Genomic DNA, 26,307 nt, shown 5'->3' with positions numbered 1-26,307 from the left:
TAAATTTACATTTAAATACCGTATTTTCATTAAGTGAGATAATGTTAATTCTTGGAATGTTAATTCACGGTTATTTACGGTAAATTATATATTCTTTTTCACTTCCAAAAATGGTATACTACTGTAAAATTACATGTAATGGCAATACAGTTTTTTACCATATATATTAGGGGAATTACCATTAATCAATTAATAGATTTTTACTGTTGCATTTTTACAGCAACATTTTAGGTTTTACGAATTTGACTTAAATTCACATTTAAATACCGTAATTTCATTAACTGAGATGTTAATTCTTGGAATGTTAATTTACAGTTATTTACTGTAAATTATATATTCTGTTTCACTTCCAAAAACAGTATACTACCCTAAAATTACATGTAATGGCCAATACAGTTTTTTACTGTATATAGCAGGGTAACTTACCGTTAATCAATTAATATTTTTTTCTTTACTGTTGTATTTTACAGTAAAATCATGGCAATTTTTTACAGTGTGTGTCATGGAACAAATACCTTTTATATTACTAGAGTTAGAAATAACTAGTTACATGTTGCATAATTTAATTACAAAAAAAAAATTACTGTAATCTGTTACAGTTACTGAGAGAAAATGTCTAATTAATTTACAGCTGCTTATGAAAATGTTAACAAATACAAAGGGGGTTATATCTGAAAACTTCTTGTATTCATTTTACATAACAAGAAGCATTTACTGTTTCTTGTTATGACTTTAAGTCTGTATTTAACCTCAGAACAATCGCTAAAGTCATATTTTGTGGTGGCAGTGCTTTTAATTATTATAAATAATTCAAGAGATTAAGGATTTTGAAGTTGGTTTGATTGCTTCTATTGTCCTCATTTGTAAGTTGCTTTGGATAAAAGCATATGCTAAATGACTAAATGTGAAAATAAATTTAAAAAAGTAATCAAAAAGTAATCAAATGTAATCAGTTATATTGCTTATTACATTTTAAATACAGTTTGCAATGTAAACTTCCCAACACTGTACATACAGTCAAACGAAAATTGATTCAGACACCTGCAAAATTTCTCACATAATCACAGTTTATTTGCTATAGTTTAGAAAATGGTAATAAAATATGACAAGTACTCAGGGTTAAACTGTGTCAGAACAAATTCATCTTGATAATGTCAGATAAAGGATTACAAGAATGGATTACAATCAACCAAAAATCCTTAATTTGCTTAAATTGCTTAAAAATGTTTTTTTTTTTTTTTTTTTTTTTGCAAGTGCAGATTTTGTTCAGTCTGTGGTATAAAAAGGTTAAGCAAAACATGGTCAGGTCAAAGTCTCTGAATAATTTTGGTCCCAAATTTTTATCAGTTTTACTGGTAGGCCACTGTATGAAGAATGTTTGGGTATAACATGTCACAGTTGACTTTATATTTATGCAGAATTCTGTACAGAAAGTGTAGTTTAGTGAAAGTTCAGAAAGAAAATCAGCCTACCATTTTACTTAACTTCCTTTTAGTATATATGTTTTATTTATTTATTGCATACGACCTTCCAAATGTTTATTCCCTCTGACTTTTTTGTTAAAATCGATTGAAGTAACACCTCTAAGTAAAAGACCCTAAAACTTCTTTATAAGACACTCTCCCACACCTTCACAACATTTGTCATGTTGCATGAAGTTTTTGGCTATTATCCTGAAAAGACTAGCACTGCTGAGTCATCAAATCTTTGCAGAAAACACTGGCCTGCCTTTTATTTCTATAATATATCGCCTTACCTCAGTCAGAGGTGAAAGTACTTCTAAAGGTTTTCTCACAGTTGCTCGAAGAAGTGTTACAAGTTCCAGAACTCCAGTACCAAGTATAGTGAAATTTTACTGTTTTTGGTATTGACTTCTGACTAAGATTTTGGTATGTTACCTTTTATGTACATTTGTGTATTGATTGTGCATGTGTTTATGTGTTTGTTATTAAGGTGAGAAATGAGCGTGACCTCTTGGGGATGCAGTTGATGAAGAGAAACGAAGCACTGGCTTTACTGTACGAAAAGATCAAACTCCAGCAGTCCATCATGAACAAGGGTGATATTCAGTACAATGAAAGACTGGAAGATATCAGACTCCTGAAGCTGGAGATCAAGAAGCAAAGACGAGAAAAGAACATCCTCAACAAGACCGTCTCTAATGTGGAGGACCTCAGGTAAAACATCTTTCCACATACGCTAGTGTTTCTGTTTGACGTTGCAACTAATACATGTTTGACGTCAGAGATCGATTCGCTTGGACCGTTGTATTATGAAAGCAATCTGGCGTAATGTTGTATAAGTGAATCTCTTTTGTTGTACTTTTGAACCGCTTTATGATTCACGGTCAAACTTATATTCAGCTATAGTATCTTTTTTTTAACATCCATTGCTCTAAAACATCAGGAAGCAGGTGATGATCGCTTTTCTGCAACACTCATGTACTCTTCAGAGGTATAATGACATAATGATTATGCCGCAATCAAAGGTACATACAGCACAAAGAGACGAAGCTAATTGAATGCTTGTCAGATAATTCTCTTGTCAGTATTGACCCCCGCTAGATGTTTATTGATGTTTTCAAAAGCTGTAATTCACCACTCTCAATAACAGTCACTTTTTCGGTCACAAAAGACGTGCGATAAAAATCACTTTTAATGGAGTTCTTAGCTGAGTAAAAAAGGAGGCGGCAACAGCTCGCTGTGGAAAATGAGGGAACGTTTGAAAGCACTGTCAGGTCTCGCATCTAAAGTCAAACCAGATCTATAATAGATGGGTTTTACTAATCCTCTATCGGTGATTTTAGTAACAGAAGGGGTGGTGATGACCTCACATTCTCCTCCATCTCTCAAGCCAATGCATAATCACTAAACATTCAGTGAGTTGGAGTCTGAATTATGTACTGAAATTTCCATCGGCCCGAAATGATTTAATTAATTTAACTGAAGTTTTTTTTTCCAGAGAATAAGAGAGACACAGAAACATACCTTTTTGGTTACATTTCAGAGATTTTGAGCGAAAATGAGCAAAAATCTCTATATACAGATCTAAATTTCTTAATAAAGAAATAAGACAGCTCTGAATAATTCACTTGGATGATTCATTCACAAAACAAATTAATTCCAGAAGAAAGCAAGCGACTGGCTTTATAAGTGAGTTTTTGAATCATTCACCTAAATGTTTAATTCACAGCTCTAATTCATTTATGAATGACACAAATGACTTGCTAAATTCCAAATCATGTCCTAGCATACTACTTTTACTATTTCCTCCATTGAAAGATATGCTAAAATAGTAAGAGCAGTATACTAGTATGTGATTCTGAATTAAACAAATGTCACTGATTCATTCACTCAATTGATTTGTTCACAATGCTGATTCGCTGCAGAAAAACAATAAACTGTTTTTATGATTTAGTCACATGATTTACTGAAAGCTGTGATTCAAGAGCAAAACAAGCATTGAATAATTCACTCAAATGATTTGTCCACAACATTGATCGATTCAAAAACAAAACAAGCTGTTTTTATGAGTCAATGAAACATTCGCTGAAATGATTCATGCACAACACTGATTCATTCAAGAAGAAAACAAGCAGCTGCATTATGAGTGACTCATTGAACCATTCACTCAAATGATTAGTTCAAATAGCTGATTCACTCAAGAATGAAACTACTGTGCGTAAGGGCTTGTTTGTTTTATTAACCCATAGAGTTTAATTCCATGAACTATGATTTGCCACATGCTAGTCGGCTGCAGATGAAATGGCATTCTCAATTCAGAATGCATTTTTGCTTCAAAATAACATTTATCTGCCAAACGTCACGTCTCTCCTCAAATCATCCAGGTCCCTGTAGCACCCTTAACTCTTAACTGAAAACATACACGTGTCACTGTCCTTCCTATACTCTGAAACATATGTGAGAATCAATGAGCTAGTGGTAAGGTTTCAGAGAGACTAGTCAGCAGCCGCTGTGCCAGATGGGCTGACTTGATGCCGAGCTTGGATGCCAAGATCTCCGCTGATATACAAGCCTCTATGGTAAACAGGTGGCAAATTTTAGTCATTATTGCTGTCATCAGTGCAATGTAGTTCCCTAAAAGACGCTGACTGTAGCATATCGGTGCTTGGGTGTGGAGCAATATTTCCTTTAGACTTAAGGGTTTCTGGGACAAGTCCATGAAAGGAAAGTCTCAAGAGGAGCTGACATCCTTCTGTGTTTACATTTACACATTTAGCAGACGCTTTCATCCAAAGCAATATACAAATGAGGGATTCAACACAAATACAGCACAAAGTTTCAAAACTGCTTCTTGTATTAGAGCAGCTAGACTGAGCACAACAGAACCAAACAGTGTGTTTATAGTGTGGTTATTGTCTTTACTCATGGCACAGGATGCTGCATAAATAACGCAAATGGAATGCATTTGGACATTTTGCCTGATCTGCTCCTTTGAAATGCACATCTGTGCTTTTAGTATATATATCTATACTGTAGCTCCATTAAAAAGGAATGGTTGCTTTCACATTTCTGGAGAATATGAGAATCTTTTATGGTTATGGCATCTTTTATTTTTGATCTACTTTGAAGCATGATGGACATGCTGTCTATGAACTGTCATTTCTACCAGGAAATTTGTTAAAATCTTGTTTTGTAATCCATAGAACAGTTTGAAGCAGGGTTGCCAGGTTTTCACAACAAAACTACTAAAAAAAAGCTACTCAAAACTAGCCCAAACACACTGGTAAAATTCGCATTCCAGTGGCTAATTATCATATTATTGGGGTCACTTCAACCCGCAGACATGAAAAACAATCCGCATTAACAGTGTTGAAGTAGCCTAATTCCGTGGGAAAACCACAGACTTGGCAACAGTGGTTTGGAGTGTCACATGATCTTTCAGCAATCATTCCAGTATACTGATACATGTTCAAGAAGCATTTCTTATTATCATCCATGTTGAAAACAGTTATGATGCTTCGTATTTTTGTGTCTGAAATAAAATAAATCTGATCCCTCCAAAAATAATAATAAAATAAAAATATACATTTAAACATTTATAATGATAAAACATAAAATAAAGTAAAAAGCCCAAAACTGACCACAAGCTTTTGAACAATCTCAAAGGAATGGATCCCATTTCATAGAAAGATATCTGGGAATCTCATAGAAGAAGATTTCTGAAACATTTCAGAATAGTTTGTATCAGTGATGCTCCAAAAAGCCCCTAACAAATTCGGATGGGACTTCCATCTATTCCTGTAGTGACCTAAGGAGAGTTGCTGTACCGCTGTTGTCACCTACTGAAGCGGAAGGTGCTAGAGTGATAACTTTGACTTGACGTCGCTGTGTTAGTTTGTCAACTCATCGGCCCCTGAACTCTTGTCAACAAGCTTATGATTCAGTCACAAATAGTCCTCTGCCTCTGTGCAACTTAGCAATTAAACCGTGCTATATACAACCAAAAATAAAGCTGTAGAAAAGATGGTCGAGAAGTCCTCCGATCCATAAGAATGGCATTCCAACACACCAAGGGAGCTTACTTTACTTTCTCCCCAACATCCACTCAACAGAGACAGAGAATGATTGGAATGTAAATGCAACCACTTTGTCGAATGAACTCTACTTCTCAAAAGAGATTGCAATCAAGGCTCATGTACATAATGATAATTTATGCAATTTTAAATCATACATAGATACATGCTCAGACTTTTCACACTACCCGCAAGGTCACCCCATATCATGATAAGGTACTTAAATCTTCATGAGAATTACAACTGAGAGATTACATGTGTATTCTTATTATAAGGTTTGTGACCTTCCAATGAAATTTTAAAGAGGTTGAACTATAGGGCTGCAAAATTGCTATAAATAATTGAGATTGAGGCTACTGGGATTAACAAATCGTGAATCGAGATGATTGCATTCATGTTTAAATGTCCATTGTGTGCATGAATGCTGTGAATTGGAAGCATGTACCGGTACATGTTGAGGTTAAAAGTTTACATACACCTTGCAGAATCTGCTAAATGTTAATCATTTTACCAAAATGCATGTTTTTTTTAGTACTGACCTGAATAAGAGATTTCACATAAAAGACGTTACCATATAGTTCACAATAGAAAATAGTAGTTGAATTTATAAAAATTGCCCCATTCAAAAGTTTACATACATTTGATTCTTAATACTGTGTTACCAGTATGATCCACAGCTGTTTTTTTTTTTTTTTTTTTTTTTGTTTTTTTTAGTAATAGTTGTTTATGAGTGTTTATGAGTGAAGGGCAGTACTAAATAAGAAAAAATATATTTAGGCAAAGTAAGAAAAATGTACACATTTTCATTCTGTTCAAAAGTTTTAACCCCCTGGCTCTTAATGCATGTTTTGTTCTGGAGCATCAGTGAGCATTTGAACCTTTTGTAATAGTTGCATATGAGTCCCTTAGTTGTCCTCAGTGTGAAAATATTGGTCTCAAAATCATACAGTCATTGTTAGAAAGGGTTCAAATACATAGAAATGCTGAAAACTCTATTTTTTTGGGGGGGGGGGGGGGGGGGGGGGGGGTTAACTATTCAGGACAAACAAGGGACTCATGAACAACTTTCACTAAAAAACAAAAAAAAGCTGTGGATCATTCAAGTAACAATTAATCAACAACAGTATTAAGAAGCAAGTGTATAACTTTTGAACAGGGTAATTTTTATAAATTTAACTATTATTTTCTCTTGTGAACTACATGTAAACATCTTTTATGTGATATATGTTATTCAGCTGAGTACTAAATAAAAATTCCTTGCATTTTCTGCCTTATTTTACAAAAATAATTAACATTTTGCAGATTCTGCAAGGTGTGTGTAAACTTTTGACTTCAAGTGTATATTAGCCACTGTTCTACACTATATAAATGACTAGATTGCTTAAAATTCTAAATTCCTATTAGGCAATGAAGCCACCTCAAGTGTTCGTTTGACCATACTGCTGTTCAAAGTAGCAGTGTTCATATTGTTTGAAGAACAGTATGGTACTGATTTTTACTTACCAATTTTGCAGTAAATGAGACCATGATAAATTATGCCGTAATGAGCAAAATTCTGTTGCTTTTTGTCTGGAATATTCATTAGAAAATTCAAACCACAGAGTGGAATGAACAATACAGAGCATGGACCAATGAAAGTGTGTGTTTATGTGTGCATGAGTTTTTTCTTTGATCCAGCTTTGAACCAGATTGTTGCGTTGTGTGTTTGTCTACTGTAATGAGGAGGTCTTTCCATTTCAAATGATTTCAAAGAGCCCGTACTCCAAAATAAATTATGTTTGGCTAAGTCTGCCTGAATCGCAGGGTTACCCTTACGTGCACTTCACGTCAATTAAAACACAAGCATTAGTACGTGTTCTACTGCTCTCAAACTTCTTTCCCCCACTCCATTCCGCCTGTTTTTATTGCATTAGAGGAACATTATATAATTGCTTCTCTGAAATAAGGATGGAAATAGAAAGAAAAACAGAATGAGAGAGAGAGGTTACAACAGATAGACCTTACCTTTGACATTTTAGCTCACTGCTGCACATTTTCCGGACAGAGGCCTTGGACTCTATCACAGCTCATTGTTTTATATGTGTACCGCTGTAGGCACATTTCTGTAACGGCTCGCTTTTTTTTCTCTTTTCCTCCGTATCTGTCTCCCACTGGTGCCCACTAGCACTTGTCCTCCATCCTTTCTAACTTTATTATTCTATTTCTTCTCTTAAGCGTTAACATTTGTAGTTTAGCAGTCAGTATATCACTGAAATATGTCACTTTCTACAAATTAAAAAAGGAGATGATTTTTCCCCCCTGTGTGTGTGCGGATCATGGCATGTGTGAACTGTGATGAAGTATGGAACATTATCCTCTTTCATACTGCATGAAAGTAAATTTAGTCTACATTGCACACTAAGATTGCAGGGCATGTTACTAAAAAAGTACCATATTTTCCATGAATAAATGTAGTAGTAATAATAATAATCAAAGTTAATAATAACCTTTATTTATGTATGGTCCTCTTTTGGACTATTATAGCATGCAGTGTATTCCTAATAATAATAATGGTTATATTTATTTTTATTATTATTATTATTATTTTTTTTTTTTGAGTATCATGGTCCTCTTCTGGACTGGTATACCATGCAATTTATTCAAAATAATAATAATCATGATCATCACCATCAAAGGTATAACCATTATTATTATTATTGTTATTATTAAATTTTTGAGTATCAAAACCTTAATTTGTCAACACAACACTGCCAATAAATATATACGATAAATCTATGTAAATAACATCTTTTGGAAATGCATGTTTTTATTGTTAGCTTTGCAGACTTTTTAACACAAAGTTTAGCAAAATAAATGTCTGCCAATCCTACTCTGTATTTTATTCAGCTCTAGTTAAAGCATACAGATCAGGAGCATATGTTCCTCTCATCTTCTTGCTTATTAGAAAAACGGAAATTTAAAAAGCAGTGGCATCCTGACAGATGAATTCCTAGAAATGAATTTCTATTCAGACCAGCATGAATATTTCACAAGAATTAAATACATGTTCCTTAAGCATTGTCTTAAGCATTGTCTAACTGCTAGCTGTGCTACCTTGAGCCTTACTTGTGACATGCCATACAGTAATAGGCCACTTTCCCCAGTCAAACCAAAGATACAATCCCTCAGGTAGTAGAGGTTTATGCATGCAATCTTTACACATGTTCGTGGCAGCTGGTAAAACTCATTCAAATGATTCAAATGGGGAGAGAAAAATGTCAACTTTCTTTTATTTAAAAAAATGGTATAAGCAAGAAATAATCAGTCAGATGGCCATTATAGCAAAACAAACCCCTAAGCAGTCTTGCATCATCCTGTTTTTTGTTTTTTTTGTGCAGTAATAACTACACTGTAAACCCTGATAAAGTAAACAAAACTCAAAACTCAAAAAAAAAAAACTTAGGCAACTGATTACCTTACTTTTTTGAGTTAATAAACTTAAAAAATGTCTTGTTTTTAGAAGATAAATATTTTGATTACGTTGCATCTACTTTTTGATTACAGTTTAATTAAAAATTTTCATTAAGTCTGCTCAAATATTATGTTATTATGACTCAATTTTTAATCATTTGTGCCATTGTATTAAGTTAACAAAACTTTAAAAATTAAGTTACATAAACTCAAGAAGTATCAGTATTGCTTAACTCAATATTACTGAGTAGCACTTTACTCAAACACTTTAATTACACAATACTTAAAATCATGTAAAACGTAAACAGTTTGTGGCAACTGATTACCTTGAGTACTAGTGCACTGTAAAAACTGTTACTTAGATTCAACTCAAAAAAAATAAGGCAACATTTTCCAACTACTTTTTGTAAGTTTAGTGAAATTCTTGTTATTTTGATTTGGTAAAAATCAGTATTATTTATTTTACTCTATGCTAAAAAATTAAGTAGCGTCTACAATATAAAGCAAAACATTTGAGTTTAAACTTTATGACAAAGAGCAACATATTGCCCAAATCATACTTAGTTAAAATAAGTAACATTTAAAATAAAAAATTAAACTTTTTTATTTTAATTAATTAATTTACTCTATTACTCTTAATTTAGACAAGTTATTTATTTAATCCACTTGAAATAATTAGTTAGTATTGCCATAACTTTAATAAGGAAAGAGAGGTATTCGTTTCCAACGTTTATTAACAGCTGCCATGTACAAACAATTGGGTGCACTAAGTTTCTGTAATCAATTTTAATGTTAATGTTGTAGACATTTTAACATTAAAAATTACATAAACAAAAATTACATAAACGGGAGGAAGGCTTTGGGCGCAGTGTGTCAAATTCCACAAAAAGTCTTTGGAACACCTCAAATGTTTTGCAGAGTTGTGGTGGAAACTGCAGGTTCGGAGCAAATGTCATTCCTGGAAGCAGGCACCATGCCCTGGCCAAATTTCCAAGATCAGTAAGCACTGGGTTTCCCTCTATGATGATGCCCACTGCATCTGGTTCACGCCAGACATATATCTGCACATGTTCAAATCCTCAAGGACGCTGCTCTCCGTTTGTCCCTGTATGAGAATAAACAGAACAATAAGTTGCAACAGAGAACAATCTTCAAAAGGCGTGGTTAAGTAAAAGCTCTGAAAATGCCACTCTTACAGTTTATCATCAGATGATTATGACTCCTGCATTAATGTAAAACAAGGATTTTACTTTTGTTAAAATGCAGTTTAAAAAAAAGAAAAGAAAAAAAAAAAACAACTTATTTTTTTAAATCAAGTCCACAAGCAACTGAAAGACAAAAAGGGGACCCTGGTTCATACACATACATTTGGGTGTTTGTAGGTGTGTTTTTGAACTTTTGACAGAGCCAGACTAGCCATTGCCACCCAATTACAATATTTGTTCTAAGACAAGCTAACCAATCCCCAACTCCAGCTCCGTACTATAACTCAGACAGACATAAGATTGATATCTGAGGAATAAGTGCTTTTCCCAAAAGAGTCTAAAAAAAAAAAACTATGCTTTTTAAACAATACTTACATAGTAGTCAGAGATGATTCTTGCCCACTGTTTCCCATGTATTGAATGAGGCATCTCAGAGTCACGTCTCTCTTCTTCACGAGGTACTTGGATCCTATAGTTGGTAGTGAATAAAGGAAAACTGAATATTGCAGGCAATATAACTACAAACATACAATGTCATTATCAGTGTGGTTCTGTAATCTGTACTTTACAGAACCACACTGTATTCTTTACTATACATTAGTGGTTCTCAATCCTGGTCCTGGGGGACCCCTGCTCTGCTCATTATGCACGTCTCCCTTATTTAACACACCTGACTGAGATCATCACCTCGTCAGTTCAGTTCATGGATCTCTCTCCTTATGAGCTGATGATCTCAATCAGGTTTGTTAAATAAGGGAGACATGCAAAATATGCAGAGCAGGGGGGCCCCCAGGACCAGGATTGAGAACCAGTGCTATACTATAGTATACTATACAATCTATATGTATACAAGGCAAGGCATGGCTGTGTCCAAAGGTCCCATGATGCAGTCTATAATGTTTTAGATTATCAGTCTTTCCTGGTACAACAGCGCTGTATAATTTACAAGGCCATCCCATCTGTCATTAAAAATAGAAAGGGATGCAAATTTAGTTTTTTTTTCTCCAACTTTCAATAACTGACTTTTGGGTACCTTAATTCCTCTAAATGGACAAACCTATGAAACATTTACCTCAATTCCACCTTCTAAAGAGCTTACCTACTCCATGAACTGCTCCTTCCAGTAGATCTGATGGTCTCCTAAAAAAGCAACACACATGAAACAAGAGTTTAGGGAAATATAAGGATCAAGTTATTGCAATGCAAAATAAATATTTAATCTTTTTAGTTGAACAAATGGTTTAAGACAATATAAAATATTTCAAACAAATATATAAAAAGATTAAGTTTAAGAATTTGTATGATACATTGCAGAAAGAGGCGCCAAAAAAAATGTCCCCATCTTTTTCAATCATGCAGGGAACAACTGTGACTACAAACCTAGCAGCTAACGTAACTTTTAACTGACACAACGAGGATGAGAGAGACCATGTTACTGTTTTGCTAGCTAATCCGGAAAGAGGCAGAACATTTAAGACAAATGATTTGAGACATAATACCGATGCTAACATTATTAGACTCCATAAATAAACAAAATGACGATGTTTTTTTTTAAGTAACCAAACTAAGTAGAAACATAATTTGGCAATACATCTCACATATACCTATACTATGTTAACGTTAGCGATTGTTGTTTTAAGATTAATGTTAATTTCAAGACCTTCGGTAAGCCCGCATGGCGCCTGCAAAACTGACAAACTTACCGTTACTATCTGCAACCTGGCGACGCTTTTACATGTTATAGTGCAATAAATGCGTGCTCATTCGGCTAAAACCTAACTTTATGCAATGTAAATAGTTACTTACATGTGTTGCACGTTGTAAAAAGCTCTCAAAAACTTCACAGAAATCCGAAACTGGTCCTGTTCAGGTGACAACGAGCAACGACGTTGGTGTTCTGCATGTGGGCGGGTTCTGACGTACTTTGGATATAAACACTTAAATAGAGTTTTGTAGAAGCATTTTATTGTGAAGGTCAGTAAAAAACAATTTTTTGATAGGGAATAATAAGTTACAAAAACAATCACACTTTTTACTTATGTAAAACTTAAATGAATTCAAAAAGAAAAGGGAATCAATTTATTGGAAGAAATATACTTTTTAAAATAAATTCCTATGGACAACACCCTTGAATGCTTTTTACAGTGTGTTGTCACGATACTGGAATTTCTAACTTTGATATGATACCTTGAAAAATATCGATATTCGATACCATTTTCGATACCACAGAGAAAAAAACTGCTACAATATTAAGGGGGTAAATTTCTTTTTTTAATTTAAAGATAAATATAAAAAGTCTAGAACATGACAATGAGGTACATGCATATGCACACTGCTACAGCCCTGTTCAGATTCTTAGCTTCATTTGAGTTTGCTTCATACTTTCTTTGCTGTTCAAATACAACTGGTAGTAAAGGTTATGAGCAAGTTGTTTTTGTTTCAGGTTGATTCTCATCTTCTTTATGGTGCTACAAGACAATGCCAAACTTTAATAAACTTTTTTTTCTTTTTAGACCACACTTTTAAAATGAACTGAACTATCTAACTAATCTTAGAACTTAAGTTAATGGTAATAGATATTTGTTAACATTAGTTAACATGAATAAACAATGAAAAATACTTCCAAAACATTTATTAATCTTAGTTAAAGGTTAATTTAAAATATAATTTACTAATACATGAACTAATTAAAATCCAAAGTTCTATCTGTTAATATTTTTCATTGGACCAGAACTAACATGATCCGTTGTATTTTTATTACCTACCGTTATCAAAGATTAAAATGTACTGTAACAAATGCATTGCTCATCGTTCATAAATGCTGGTTAATACATTAACATTATTTGATGAACAAATTTTAATGCCGGATTCACATATAATCACCGATCCATGCATACAAACAATGCTCAGTTGCTCACTGGATAGACATTCAGACAAATTGCATAATTTATGTAATAATTTGTTTAAATAAAGTTAAACCACAGTTTGACCACAGTTAAAGTATTTACTCGTCTAAGATTCCTCAATCAGATTATATTAACGAACTACGGTGAAAAAACCAGACCACTCATATCAGAAACAATACTAGGCAATCTTATTTAATGATTCAGTAATGTTAAAATGAGAACAGATACCAACCTCTCTAAATTCTTTATAAAGATCCGGGTGTCTGTCTTTCAGGTGCTTTACGAAATTAGTGGTGTTAGCGCCTTTTGTTAGCACTGCTCTGTAGCATTGGCTTGCTTGTGTACTTCGGCTTTCCATATTTCCAGATAGCACTCCTGCTGTGTTCTTTATGAAACAAAGCCGGTCGCGGGGGCGCTGCACTCGCCTTTCTATTCGATTCACTAATGCTATTTAACCATCGCCAAATCAGCGAATGAGACGAGACAGGCACTGCGGTCACGTGTGGTGTTTGTCAACGCGCCTTTGGAGAGAAGTGAAAGTGACAGCTCGGCTAGTATCGATAGCGTTCAGATATTTCAGTATCGATATTTATCGAAATATCGATATTTTTGATAACACTACATTGAGTACAACAAACTTAAATAACTTGAGTAATGTCTTTTAATGAACTATTTTCTTAACTTCTTCAATTTAACACAATGCAAATGAATATTTAAAATACAGCAATATATTGTGGAAAATGTATTGCTGAATGCAGGTTGTCCAACTTGTTGCAAGACTACATTACCAAAAAGCTTAAATAGGTATGCAATACTGCAGTAAATGTGACCAAAAATCAAGTATTCAATAATAAAAATAATGAAACTTAAGTGAATTAAAATATTTACAAAAACTTGTTTTTATTTTAGCTATTTCAGCAACATTTCTCTTTTTCATTTAGTTTGCCTTGATGCACTTAACTAAAACAAAAATAAAAAAAGATTAAAACTATATAGACATTAAAAAACAAATGCAAATGACAAAAACACAGTAAAATGATTAAAATCTTAGAGAAAATGAAAAAAAACAAAAAAAAACAAAATAGTACCTTTAATAATTGGTACTGTTCAGATAATTGGTACCGTTCAGATATTTCAGTATCGATATTTATTGAAATATCAATATTTTTGATAACACTACATTGAGTACAACAAACTTAAATAACTTGAGTAATGTCTTTTAATGAACTATTTTCTTAACTTCTTCAATTTAACAATGCAAATGAATATTTAAAATACAGCAATATATTGTGGAAAATGTATTGCTGAATGCAGGTTGTCCAACTTGTTGCAAGACTACATTACCAAAAAGCTTAAATAGGTATGCAATACTGCAGTAAATGTGACCAAAAATCAAGTATTCAATAATAAAAATAATGAAACTTAAGTGAATTAAAATATTTACAAAAACTTGTTTTTATTTGAGCTATTTCAGCAACATTTCTCTTTTTCATTTAGTTTGCCTTGATGCACTTAACTAAAACAAAAATAAAAAAAAGATTAAAACTATATAGACATTAAAAAACAAATGCAAATGACAAAAACACAGTAAAATGATTAAAATCTTAGAGAAAATGAAAAAAAACAAAAAAAAAACAAAATAGTACCTTTAATAATTGGTACTGTTCAGATAATTGGTACCGTTCAGATATTTCAGTATCGATATTTATTGAAATATCAATATTTTTGATAACACTACATTGAGTACAACAAACTTAAATAACTTGAGTAATGTCTTTTAATGAACTATTTTCTTAACTTCTTCAATTTAACACAATGCAAATGAATATTTAAAATACAGCAATATATTGTGGAAAATGTATTGCTGAATGCAGGTTGTCCAACTTGTTGCAAGACTACATTACCAAAAAGCTTAAATAGGTATGCAATACTGCAGTAAATGTGACCAAAAATCAAGTATTCAATAATAAAAATAATGAAACTTAAGTGAATTAAAATATTTACAAAAACTTGTTTTTATTTTAGCTATTTCAGCAACATTTCTCTTTTTCATTTAGTTTGCCTTGATGCACTTAACTAAAACAAAAATAAAAAAAAGATTAAAACTATATAGACATTAAAAAAACAAATGCAAATGACAAAAACACAGTAAAATGATTAAAATCTTAGAGAAAATGAAAAAAACAAAAACAAAATAGTACCTTTAATAATTTAATAACACTTCTGAAAAACATTCCCACCATCTTCAACCACCTTACTCAAACGGGCCGTCCTGGCACAAACTCACGGCATTGGTTGAAGTTGGCATATATAGCCGCCTCCACTTTTCCAGATTCTTACTCATGCAGGCTGCGTTCGCGTTCTGTTTTTCGCTGCTTACAGAGCCTGGGGCTGTCACAGAGACAGGTGGGATCTCTCAAGACACCTATTTCAGTGATATCTGTCAGTGATAGAGACATTTTATGTGTGGCGTTTATAAGAATCACTTGCGGCAGCTTTAGGGTGGTATATGTGGAAGCACTACGGCCTATAGGAGGCGGACGTTAATGTATGTGGTAACAAAGCCAGTTCTTGACACCATTGCTTATCGTTTGACCATTTTTCTGCTATTTCCTGCAAATATATGTAGTTTCAGTGGGAAGGCTGCGTTCTGCAACATAGGAAAATGTGTGTGTGGGCGAGAGTCCTGAACTCTATAAGCGTGTTGATTAAAGTTTAAGTCCCTGATATCAACCCTGCCTTCCTGAATAAATCAATCTATATACCCCAACCCACTCTCTCTCTCGCCTTCCGTATCTCTATGCAGATCTCAGTCGAAACAACAGCGAAAAGGAGGAATACAAACCAAAACACTGACTAAGAGAAACATGGATCTGGGTTTCTTTTTTCCATTCTAAATCAGTTATTTATTTGTCACAGTGGAATTAATTTGTTGATGGCAAAAGATGGATGGCTTGCTTTCTTTTAGTGGACAGTGATGTATTTATGCAAAACACAATTGAGAAGAGAGAATAGTGAGAGCAGAAAAGCAAAAGCTTTGCCAAAAACACAATTAAAATGCATAAATTAAAGCCACAGCCAGCAAAAGGCAAGCAAATGGAAAGGCTGCTTTTATTTCCCCCAATCTGGACAGGAAATCCTTTTAGGGCTCTATTGTCTGCTGTAAGGTGCAGTAAAATGACCAATGACTAAGATTAATATGGTCTCCCTGGAGCACTGATGTCAGTAATTACTGTATGCTCTTATGTCACATTTTATGTTATATCCTTTTCTAAGAGTAGAAATGTCATGCATTTGTATGCACACAATGCTAAGAAGCTTTTGTTAGGAACAGATCAAACGGAGTGCCACTGAAAGTATTTTATTAAAGCTCCAGGAAAAAGTGCTGGCTAGATTTCCCAGATACAAACTTACGGAGTAATCAAAATGCAATGTGAAGAAGTGCTAGTGTTTCAGGGTCGGATTAGACCTGTCTTGAGCAAAGTGATCAAAGAATACTTACTCTATGGCTGGGCGATTTGGCCTAAAATCAAAATCTCGATTAATTGAACATTTTAACCCGATTACGATTAATGAACGATTATTTTATTCTTTAATAAAATTATATTTATTTTTTTGCCCTCATAGTTCACTGACAAGTTTTGTACAGTAAGTACAAGTGAGAGATTTTTGAATGAAGGGTGCACACACTATCTACTATCTATGATTATTTATTGAACATCAGTGTCGAACAACTGAAATTAAAGCACACATTGCTTAAAACGAAAAGTCACATTTTTCTTAAATTAGTGAAAATAAATAACTTGCACTTTTGGAAACAAAATAAATTTATAAAATAATAATAAATATTAAAAGTAGAAAATAAGCAGTATATCTTCTAAATAAGATTACTCTTGTATATCCTGTAACTACTTTTTACTGTATAAATACTGCTTAAGCTCTCCATCGACATGTCGGCGGAATAACGTAGCGTAATGGAGCTGGGTTACGTGACTCCACACGCAGTAGTGTTTTTAAAGGGAAAGTAATTGAAATAATTGACCTGGAAAAATTTGATCGATTATAGGTTCTGAATGTCGATTTCGATTACGTTTCGATTAATCGCCCAGCCCTAACGTACTCTCACCTAATATACTGTAAGTTTGGATGAAGTTAATGGAAGTGGCACTGGCAATTGTGGCTTTCCAACAGATTCCTGTTTTGGTGTTTCTAAAAGGTGTTTACTTCATTTGGTTGGTCTTAAAGGGATAGTCCACCCAAAAATGAAAATTCTGTCATTAATTACTTACTCTCATGTCGTTCCAAATCCGTAAGACGTTTGTTGATCTTCTGAACACAAAGACAGCAACGCAACTACCATTCTGTAGGCAAAGAAAGGTAGTAAGTACATTTTTAAAATAGTCCATGTGACGTCAGTGGTTCAACCGGAATCTTATGAAAGTGTGAGAATTTTTGTGCACAAAGAAAACAAAAGTAACAACTTTATTCAACAATTTATTTTCTTCCGTGTCAGTCTTCGAATCACGTTCACGAGAGTACCACATTGGTGGCAGACACTAAAGAAATATTTGAATAAAGTCGTTATTTTGGTTTATTTGCGCACAAAAAATAAAGCTGATGTCACATGGACTATTTTAACAATGTCCTTGCAACCTTTCCGGGCCTTGAACGTGTCAATTGTGTTGCTGTCTATGTAGGGTCAGAAAGCTATCGGCTATTCATCAAAAAGATCTTAATTTGTATTCCAAAGATGAACAAAGGTCTTACGGGTTTGGAATGGCATAAGGGTGAGTAATTAATGACAGAATTTTTTAATTTTGGGGTGAACTATCCCTTTAATAGTGTTGTAATAGTACAATGAAGTTGGACTTAAGATGTGGAATCCTTGGGTACGAATCCCGTGAAAAAAATTACTCACGATGTGAGCATTTTACGTCACATTCGCTTTTGTTTATACTATCGGGTAGGTTGAGGTATAGTGCAGATGGTACATTATTTTAAAACGTTGTGGAGCATTAGACTTATTGCACCTCTCAATAGACATTTCAAGTCAGAACTGCATATCAAATATGTCACAAAACATACATGTCGGTACTTATTTCATTTCCCAGAGGTGCGTTTTCATCATAAAACCAGGCTGGATAAAATATGTTTACATTTTTTCTGTGTATGCATGTTCCAATCCAGATTGTCTGTGCATTAGTGCTTGGAATTTTCAATGAATCTTACTTAACATTACATTTGTACACCAGTATCTGGCAACAAGTCTATTGCTGTGTCTAATTTAGAAGGTTGCGCCCTCCGTAGGCCACATTTGTCAGCCGCATACATTATTGAGGCTGTCTCATTTCAGAAAAGTAACTATTACATTCCAAAGAAGGTTAGAAATTACAGTAATTAGGCCTCAAATGGAATAACAGGAATAATGGCTGCTTTTCTGAAATGTATGTGGACCTACATGCAACCTACATAAGTCACAGCTTTAAAAGAGAAATCGAATACCCATTTTCCACAAGTTGGTATGATTCTTTAGCAACTCAGCTACTCAGCAACCCGTTTTGGTGCATGTCTTTAAATGATAATGAGCTGCTGCTGACCCTGCCCCCTCTTGTGTATTCTGTGGCGTGTTACCATCATAAACAAAACTAATCCACTGCGTCCTCAGTAGCTCTGATGTCGGGAGAAAATAAAACCTCTTATGTTCACTTTTACATCCAAATACAAAACATCTGCAGTGCTTACAAGACATTGTTGTCGCTACAGTTCGAGAGCAGAAAAATTGGCGGACAGGGGACAACTGGTTGAGGGTAAAAATATGCTAATATGGGACAGTCCATCAACATTCATCATTCATGTCATGATTGAAGACAATCATTCATTCAAAAGATTTTTTGATGCCAAGTCTTTCTGTAACAAAATGAATTCTTCCAAATGATTCATTCAATACTGGAATGAAACACCAGACTATGTGTTGCTCTGAGACTGTTGTGGATTTGTTTGGAACTATTTCCACTGGCACAACAAAAACAGTCAAGGTACATGTAATGAATAATGTGTAATGTTGTGTTGTTGTAATATGTAATGTTTCCTTCATAAAGACAGTTTTCCTTTACACCAACGAAATCAGAGAACAGCAAGTGTTTGTGTGTGTAAATGATGTCTGACAATGATGCAACAAGTGTACAAGAGGATTTCTCTTCACATCAAAGCTCCTGAGGTCGTGTTTGTTTGCCTTGCCATCAATTTTAATGAAGGAAGACACTTATTAAAGACTCAGGTTGGGCCTAAACATGAACACTTGATATGTAATAGAGAGCTTACACTCACAGGAAAAAATAGAGTTTGATATTAGCATGTAATTAAGCATAAGCACATCTAATATTGTTAGATGAAATAGTTATTTAGACTATACACTTTTTATTGATAGTTTCACACATTTAATGAAATCTACAATATATTATAATGAGCAATTCAATCAGCTCATCACTTTGAATGTGTTTTTTATTCTTTTCACAAAGCTTGTTGATTTTTAGCAGTAGTTTTTGACTTAATTTGGCAGCATAATAAAGTCTAAAACAGGCTTTTGCGTCAGAAGCACAGCCATGACTCCTTAAAATACTGTCTCGGTAGGTATAGCTCAGTAGGTTTGGAACAGAGCCCTCGTGACAGTTATAAATATTAAAGATGACAAGCAACCCAAAACAAGAGCTAATGCCATTTTTTTTCCCTCAAACATGGCAAACATTAACAACATTGATTTTGTCTGAATCATCAGTGACGTAAAAAGACCTTGTGGATGTTGAGAAATCAATCCATGCCATTTAAAAGCAATTCCACTGTCTTTTAGCACAACATTTGCAAAAACCACTCCAGTTTACTCGCATTGCTAGACAAATGATAGTACACTGAAGATTTTGGTAATAGCGTTTTTCCCCCCAAAGGAAATGACATATTGATCAATTTAGCATGCTAATCGCTAACACCCTCATAAACTCAACCTGCATTGCGCTCAGGTAAATGAGCTGTGCGCTATCATCATCCATCTCTCTCCAATGCTTCACAGAAAAAGTTCTAGGACATACTGCTTAAACGGAGCATCATATCATTTCGGTTGAGCACTCAGTTGGATATAATATGGCTCTCTGTCATCTCTAGTTTACAAGGGTTAAAAGAGGCACTTAAAAACCTCTTTGCTTTTTTTATTTTACATTTTTTTGTGTCCATCACATAACATTTTGCCTACTATATATTGTATAGTATGGAAGGAGGCATATTTGTACGCAGGGATTGATTATAATGGTTTTTGAGCTTTTGTTGTGTTGTGCCGGTCATGTCTGGTGTAGACAGGGTGTTATTTTATCTCCCTTTCATTCACGTTTCTGTTCCTCATTTTTTTTCTGCCTAGAAGATTTTTTTATGTCCTTAGATGTCCTTAGAGACGATTTTGCCATTATTTATTTTCAGTGTATTTCAAGAGGCTTTTCTATTGTGGCTGAAATGGCATGATTTGCTTTTCCAGACTCTGGCAAGCCACTAGTGCTAATAGGTTGGCTGATGGAGCTTTCAAGTTGTTTATTTGCAGAGTTGAATCATTGTAGCAGGTCAAAGGCAGACACTGGCTGTAGCTAGACTTGCCACGAGTGACTCTGTTGTAGGGGTGCATGCACAGAATATGCTGTTGTGCAAAATAACAGGTGGGTGCAATCTGACAAAACACAACAGAGCATATGAATCTTTTCCCAGTTGTCCATAATAACAACAACAACAACAACACATCAAACGTTGTAACAGACAAATGTTACAGCTACAGATAAACACTTGAAACCCAGTCCCACCTCTCAGGTTTTTCTGATTTGTTCAGTGAAGGAATTGTTCACCCAAAAATGGGAATTTTTTTACTCACCTTCAGGGCACCCAAAATGTAGATGAGTTTGTTTCTTTATCCGAAGATATCATGCAATACATCACTTGCACAGTGGTTCCTCTGCAGTGAATGGGTGCCATCAGAATGAAAGTCCAAACAGCTGACAAAAACATCACAATAACCCATAAGTAATTCAGAGAGAAGAGAAAAGCAGTATGTTTGTAAGAAACATCCACAGTGTGTCAGGTCTTTCCTGAGTTTTGATTCATTTTTGTGACACATTTCAGAAAGAAGTTCACTGGAAATTGCATCCTGTTCTTTATTTTACCAAAGCACAAGGTTTTGTTGTTATTCTAAGTCTACAAACACTCTTAAAGATAAAGGCTCCAAAGGGGTGTTTTTGTGGTGATGCCATAGAAGAACCATTTTTGGTTTCCCAAAGAACCTTTCACTAAACAGTTCTTAAACAAACCATTTTGAAGAACATTTTAAAAATCTAAAGGACTGTCATGATCGGGGCTGTGGGGCTTCCCTCAGCCACCTGAGGTCACTGTTTTCCCTTCCCTGCACAGCACTTCCAAGTATTCACGTCTGTTTTGTCATTTACACTGATTCACTCACAGCTGTTCACCATTTGGACTTTTCTATAAGAACCCTCATTTCCCACTACTCCTTCTGGCTGCATTGTCTTCCGTATGGTTTGTTTCCTGTCTCTGTTTTCAAGTTTTATGTTAATCCTGCTCCTGCCCAGATCCAGTCGTGTGTGCCGTGTTGGCCTTTTGGTTTTGTTTTGTTCTGTTTATTTGTGTTTATTGTTATTAAATATACTCCTTGCATCTGGACCCAGAACTCCCCTTATTCACGTGACAGAATGCAGCCAGCATCAGTGGGTCCAGCAGGGAGGATTTCTTTTTTGCCCTTCAGGGAGAAGGTGACGTTGTCCAAAGAGACGGCGGCCATTTGCGCTCGTTGGGCGGCGGAGGCGGTCGTTGAGCCGACTGAGCCCGAGTGGATGACGACCATTTTCGCTCGTTGGGCGGCGGAGGCGGCGTCCACTGTCTCTGTTCCGGACGCGGCGGTGACCGCGCTCTCTGTTTCGGACGCGGCGGTGACCGCGCTCTCTGTTCCGGACGCGGCGGTGACCGCGCTCTCTGTTTCGGACGCGGCGGTGACCGCTCTCTCTGTTCCGGACGCGGCGGTGACCGCACTCTCTGTTCCGGACGCGGCGGTGACCGCTCTCTCTGTTCCTGACGCGGCGGTGACCGCGCTCTCTGTTCCGGACGCGGCGGTGACCGCTCTCTCTGTTCCGGACGCGGCGGTGACCGCTCTCTCTGTTCCGGACGCGGCGGTGACCGCTCTCTCTGTTCCGGACGCGGCGGTGACCGCTCTCTCTGTTTCGGACGCGGCGGTGACCGCTCTCTCTTTTCCGGACGCGGCGGTGACCGCTCTCTCTTTTCCGGACGCGGCGGTGACCGCTCTCTCTGTTCCGGACGCGGCGGTGACCGCGCTCTCTGTTTCGGACGCGGCGGTGACCGCTCTCTCTGTTTCGGACGCGGCGGTGACCGCTATCTCTGTTTCGGACGCGGCTGTGACCGCTATCTCCGTGCCTGACGCGGCGGCGTCCGCTATCTCCGTGCCTGACGCGGCGGCGTCCGCTGTCTCCGTGCCTGACGCGGTGGCGTCCGCTGTCTCCGTGCCTGGCGTGGCGACGTCCGTTGACTCCGTGCCTGACGCGGCGGCGTCCGATGTCTCCGTGCCTGACGCGGCGACGTCCGCTATCTCCGTGCCCGACGCGGCGACGTCCGCTATCTCCGTGCCTGACGCGGCGACGTCCGCTATTGGGCCTGACGCGCCGTTACACGGGCCTGGCCCGCCATCCCTCCCCCTGACTTGCCTTCCTCCGTGCCTCCTCCCTCCAGACTTAGGGAACGTCTGGGAGCCGTTCCGTGGGGAGGGGGTACTGTCATGATCGGGGCTGTGGGGCTTCCCTCAGCCACCTGAGGTCACTGTTTTCCCTTCCCTGCACAGCACTTCCAAGTATTCACGTCTGTTTTGTCATTTACACTGATTCACTCACAGCTGTTCACCATTTGGACTTTTTTATAAGAACCCTCATTTCCCACTACTCCTTCTGGCTGCATTGTCTTCCGTATGGTTTGTTTCCTGTCTCTGTTTTCAAGTTTTATGTTAATCCTGCTCCTGCCCAGATCCAGTCGTGTGTGCCGTGTTGGCCTTTTGGTTTTGTTTTGTTCTGTTTATTTGTGTTTATTGTTATTAAATATACTCCTTGCATCTGGACCCAGAACTCCCCTTATTCACGTGACAAGGACCTTTGAAAAGTTCCATGGATGTTCAAGGTTCTTCATGGAACCATTGATGCCAATAAAGAACATTCATTCTTCAAAACACAACAGAGCACAGGGATCTTTTTTTTTCAGTTGTCCATAATTATGACAACACATCAAACATTGTAACAGACAAATGTTACAGCTACAGTAAACACTTGAAACCCAGTCCCACCCCATAGGTCTTTCTAATATGTTCAGAGAAGGAATTGTTTACCCAAAAATGGAAATTTGCTGAACATTTACTCACCCTCAGGGCACCCAATATGTAGATGAGTTTGTTTCTTCATCAGAAGACATAATGCATTACATCACTTGCATAGTGGTTCCTCTGCAGTGAATGAGTGCCGTCAGAGTTCAAACAGCTGATTAATCACAATAGCCCTTAAGTAATCCAGAGATAAGAAAATAGCTGTATGTTTGTAAGAAACATCCACCATATTTCAGGTCTTTCCTCACTGAAAAAGTGCATCCTTTTCTTTATTTTACCAAAGCACAACATTTTGTTGTTATTGTAAGTGTATACACACTCTTAAAAATAAAGGCTCCAAAGGGGTGTTTTTGTAGTGATGCCATAGAAGAACCATTTTTGGTTCCCCATAGAACCTTTCACTGAACCATTCTGAAGAACATTTAAAAAATCGAAATAACCTTTTTCGCATCTGAAAGGTTCCATGGATGTTCAAGATTTTTCATGGAACCATCGATGCCAATAAAGAACCTTCATTTCTAAGAGTGCAGGTAAATACAACTAGGGTTAGTGTAACCTTTACAGTCTCAAATAATGTATTACTTTTATCTGTATGATCAAAAGTCATTATTTTAATTATTTTCACTGTTATCAGGAAAAAAATGCAACTGAATGTTCCGGCCGTTCGCCAACTATAAAGGGTTAAGACGTTTTAACATCGCTTCTGGCCAAAATATGAGTCCATAATTCATAATAACGCTTCCTCCAGTGAAAAAGTCCATTCCCTGTTGTCTTCTCACATCAAAATCCACCAACATACTGTATGTCACGGTTGAAGGATGAGGTCAGGGTCCAAAATGCAGGGAAGGTAATTTTAATTAAACAATAAACAAACAAACAAAAGGCCAACACGGCACAACACGACTTTAAACACAAAAACAGAACAAAACAAAAAACACGATCTAGAGCACGGGTCAGGAACACAGAGACAGACATACGGAGACAATGCAGACACGATGATGAGTGGGAAATGAGAGTTTCTTATAGTCTGAGTAATTATGAACAAGTGTGAGATAATGAGCTACTAATGACACGACAGGAGTGAACAATCAGGGAAGTGCAGTGCAAGGAAAGGGAACAGCGACCTCAGGTGGCTGAGGGAAGCCCCACAGCCCAGATCATGACACTGTATTTGTTTAAATGTTTTAGACTGTTTTTGCTTGTAAAGGTTGCATAATCTTGGCATATTTCTCTTCTGATGCAGACAAGATGACTTTTTCATTATAACGATGAATTACACACATGCAGTTTTTAAATTTAAAAGATGTTAAATGATCCATATTCAACTTTATAAACGGTAATCTCTGGCTGTTGTACGTGTGTATCCTCGTTTTGTATTTCTCCAATTTAATGCAGCTCAAATTTCAAATTACAGCTCAAAAATAATCTTGAAAATGATGTGACTATACAGCGAATATGTACATAGACCAACCCAAAAAATAGCTTCAGATGCTAGAATTTATCATGTGTACGCCTATAGAAAAGCATACATATCTACAAGTGTCTTTTCGAACAAGCTTGGCACAGAGAGGGAAAGGTCAGCTAGGATTATGTTGTGAGCCATAACCTGTCGATATGAGATCCAAGAGATTTGTTTCTCCCTCTCGCTTTCATTCACCCTCTTGTTTGCGTTTCCCTGTTTGTGGCTGGTGTGGTGCATAAGTAAATAAGTGAAGTGCAGGCTTTTAGAACCTCTCACGCAAACTCATTTTCAAAGTGCTGTTGCACCCTGCCAGATTGCAGGAGGACTTTAAATGACTGACTATAAATTAGTAGATTATTGTTGCTTTTATTGTGGCCTGAAAACCAGAGTCAGAGTTACTCTACCGCCGTTTCTTTGTTCTGATGGCAGACAGGAAGTGTTTCATATGCAGAGGGAGCTGCTGAAAGAGAGGACAAGATGTCGAGCTCTATCAGAGGAGCTTAGCAATCCCTTGCATTTACACCGCTGGAGAAAACTAGAGGTATGGGTTTACATTGGCTTGTTACTGAAACAGTTATAGAAATAATACAGTCTTCCAATATATTTTGATTATGCTTCTCTTTCTTTGTAGGCGAGTGATCCAAGCACCTTTGAACTGATTCAGAAGATGCATACTCTTCAACGGAGACTGATAGCGAAGACTCAGGAGGTTGTGGAGAAAGAGCTTCTGTTACAGGTAAGATTCTCTAATTGGTGCTATCATGGAATGATCCTAGTGCCCCTTCTGCTTCGCAAATCATTGTCCCACCACATATTCAGATCATTAGCTGAAGCTAAAGTGTGAGACTGCTCATAGAAAATAGAGAAATAAAATCATATACACTACTGTTTATACGTTTAGGGTCAAGAGGTTTGTTTGTTTGTTTATTTATTATTTATCAATAATGTAATATTAAAGACATTTATAATAATGCTGCAAATAAACAATATTCTTTTATTCATAATGTATATATATATATATATATATATATATATACATACACACACACACACACACACACACACACACATATGTGTCAAAGACATTAAGTTTCAATTTACAAAAGTGATTTTATGTCCATATAAAGCACATTAACTGTAAGTAAAGTGTCTACTTTTAAGGTTTCAAATATGTTTTTAGAGAATAAAATGTCAAAATTTGGTTGAAATAATGTTACATTGTCATTCAGTGTAACACAATATTTATGTAAAAATTCAAACAACATGCTTATTCTGATTTGTATATATTAAAATATATAAAAGAATAAGGAAGCATATAAAATTCATGT

At 36.0% G+C, this 26,307-nt stretch overlaps 1 protein-coding gene across 1 annotated transcript in view; it reads left to right on the top strand.

Annotated features, from left to right (window-relative positions):
• The window catches only part of cfap58 (cilia and flagella associated protein 58), a 133,787-nt gene that overhangs the window by 59,372 nt on the left and 48,108 nt on the right, over nt 1-26,307 (top strand). Inside the window, exons 12-14 of the mRNA XM_073842567.1 lie at nt 1,954-2,177; nt 25,409-25,520; nt 25,611-25,715. Of these exons, the coding sequence (XP_073698668.1) occupies nt 1,954-2,177; nt 25,409-25,520; nt 25,611-25,715 (441 nt within the window). The remainder of the gene's footprint in view (nt 1-1,953; nt 2,178-25,408; nt 25,521-25,610; nt 25,716-26,307) is intronic.

The sequence above is a fragment of the Garra rufa genome, chromosome 6, assembly GCF_049309525.1.
Source record: "Garra rufa chromosome 6, GarRuf1.0, whole genome shotgun sequence".
NCBI classification, from domain to species: domain Eukaryota; kingdom Metazoa; phylum Chordata; class Actinopteri; order Cypriniformes; family Cyprinidae; genus Garra; species Garra rufa.
Note: the sequence above shows the minus strand (reverse complement) of the source record. Positions and strands in the feature narration are given on the sequence as shown.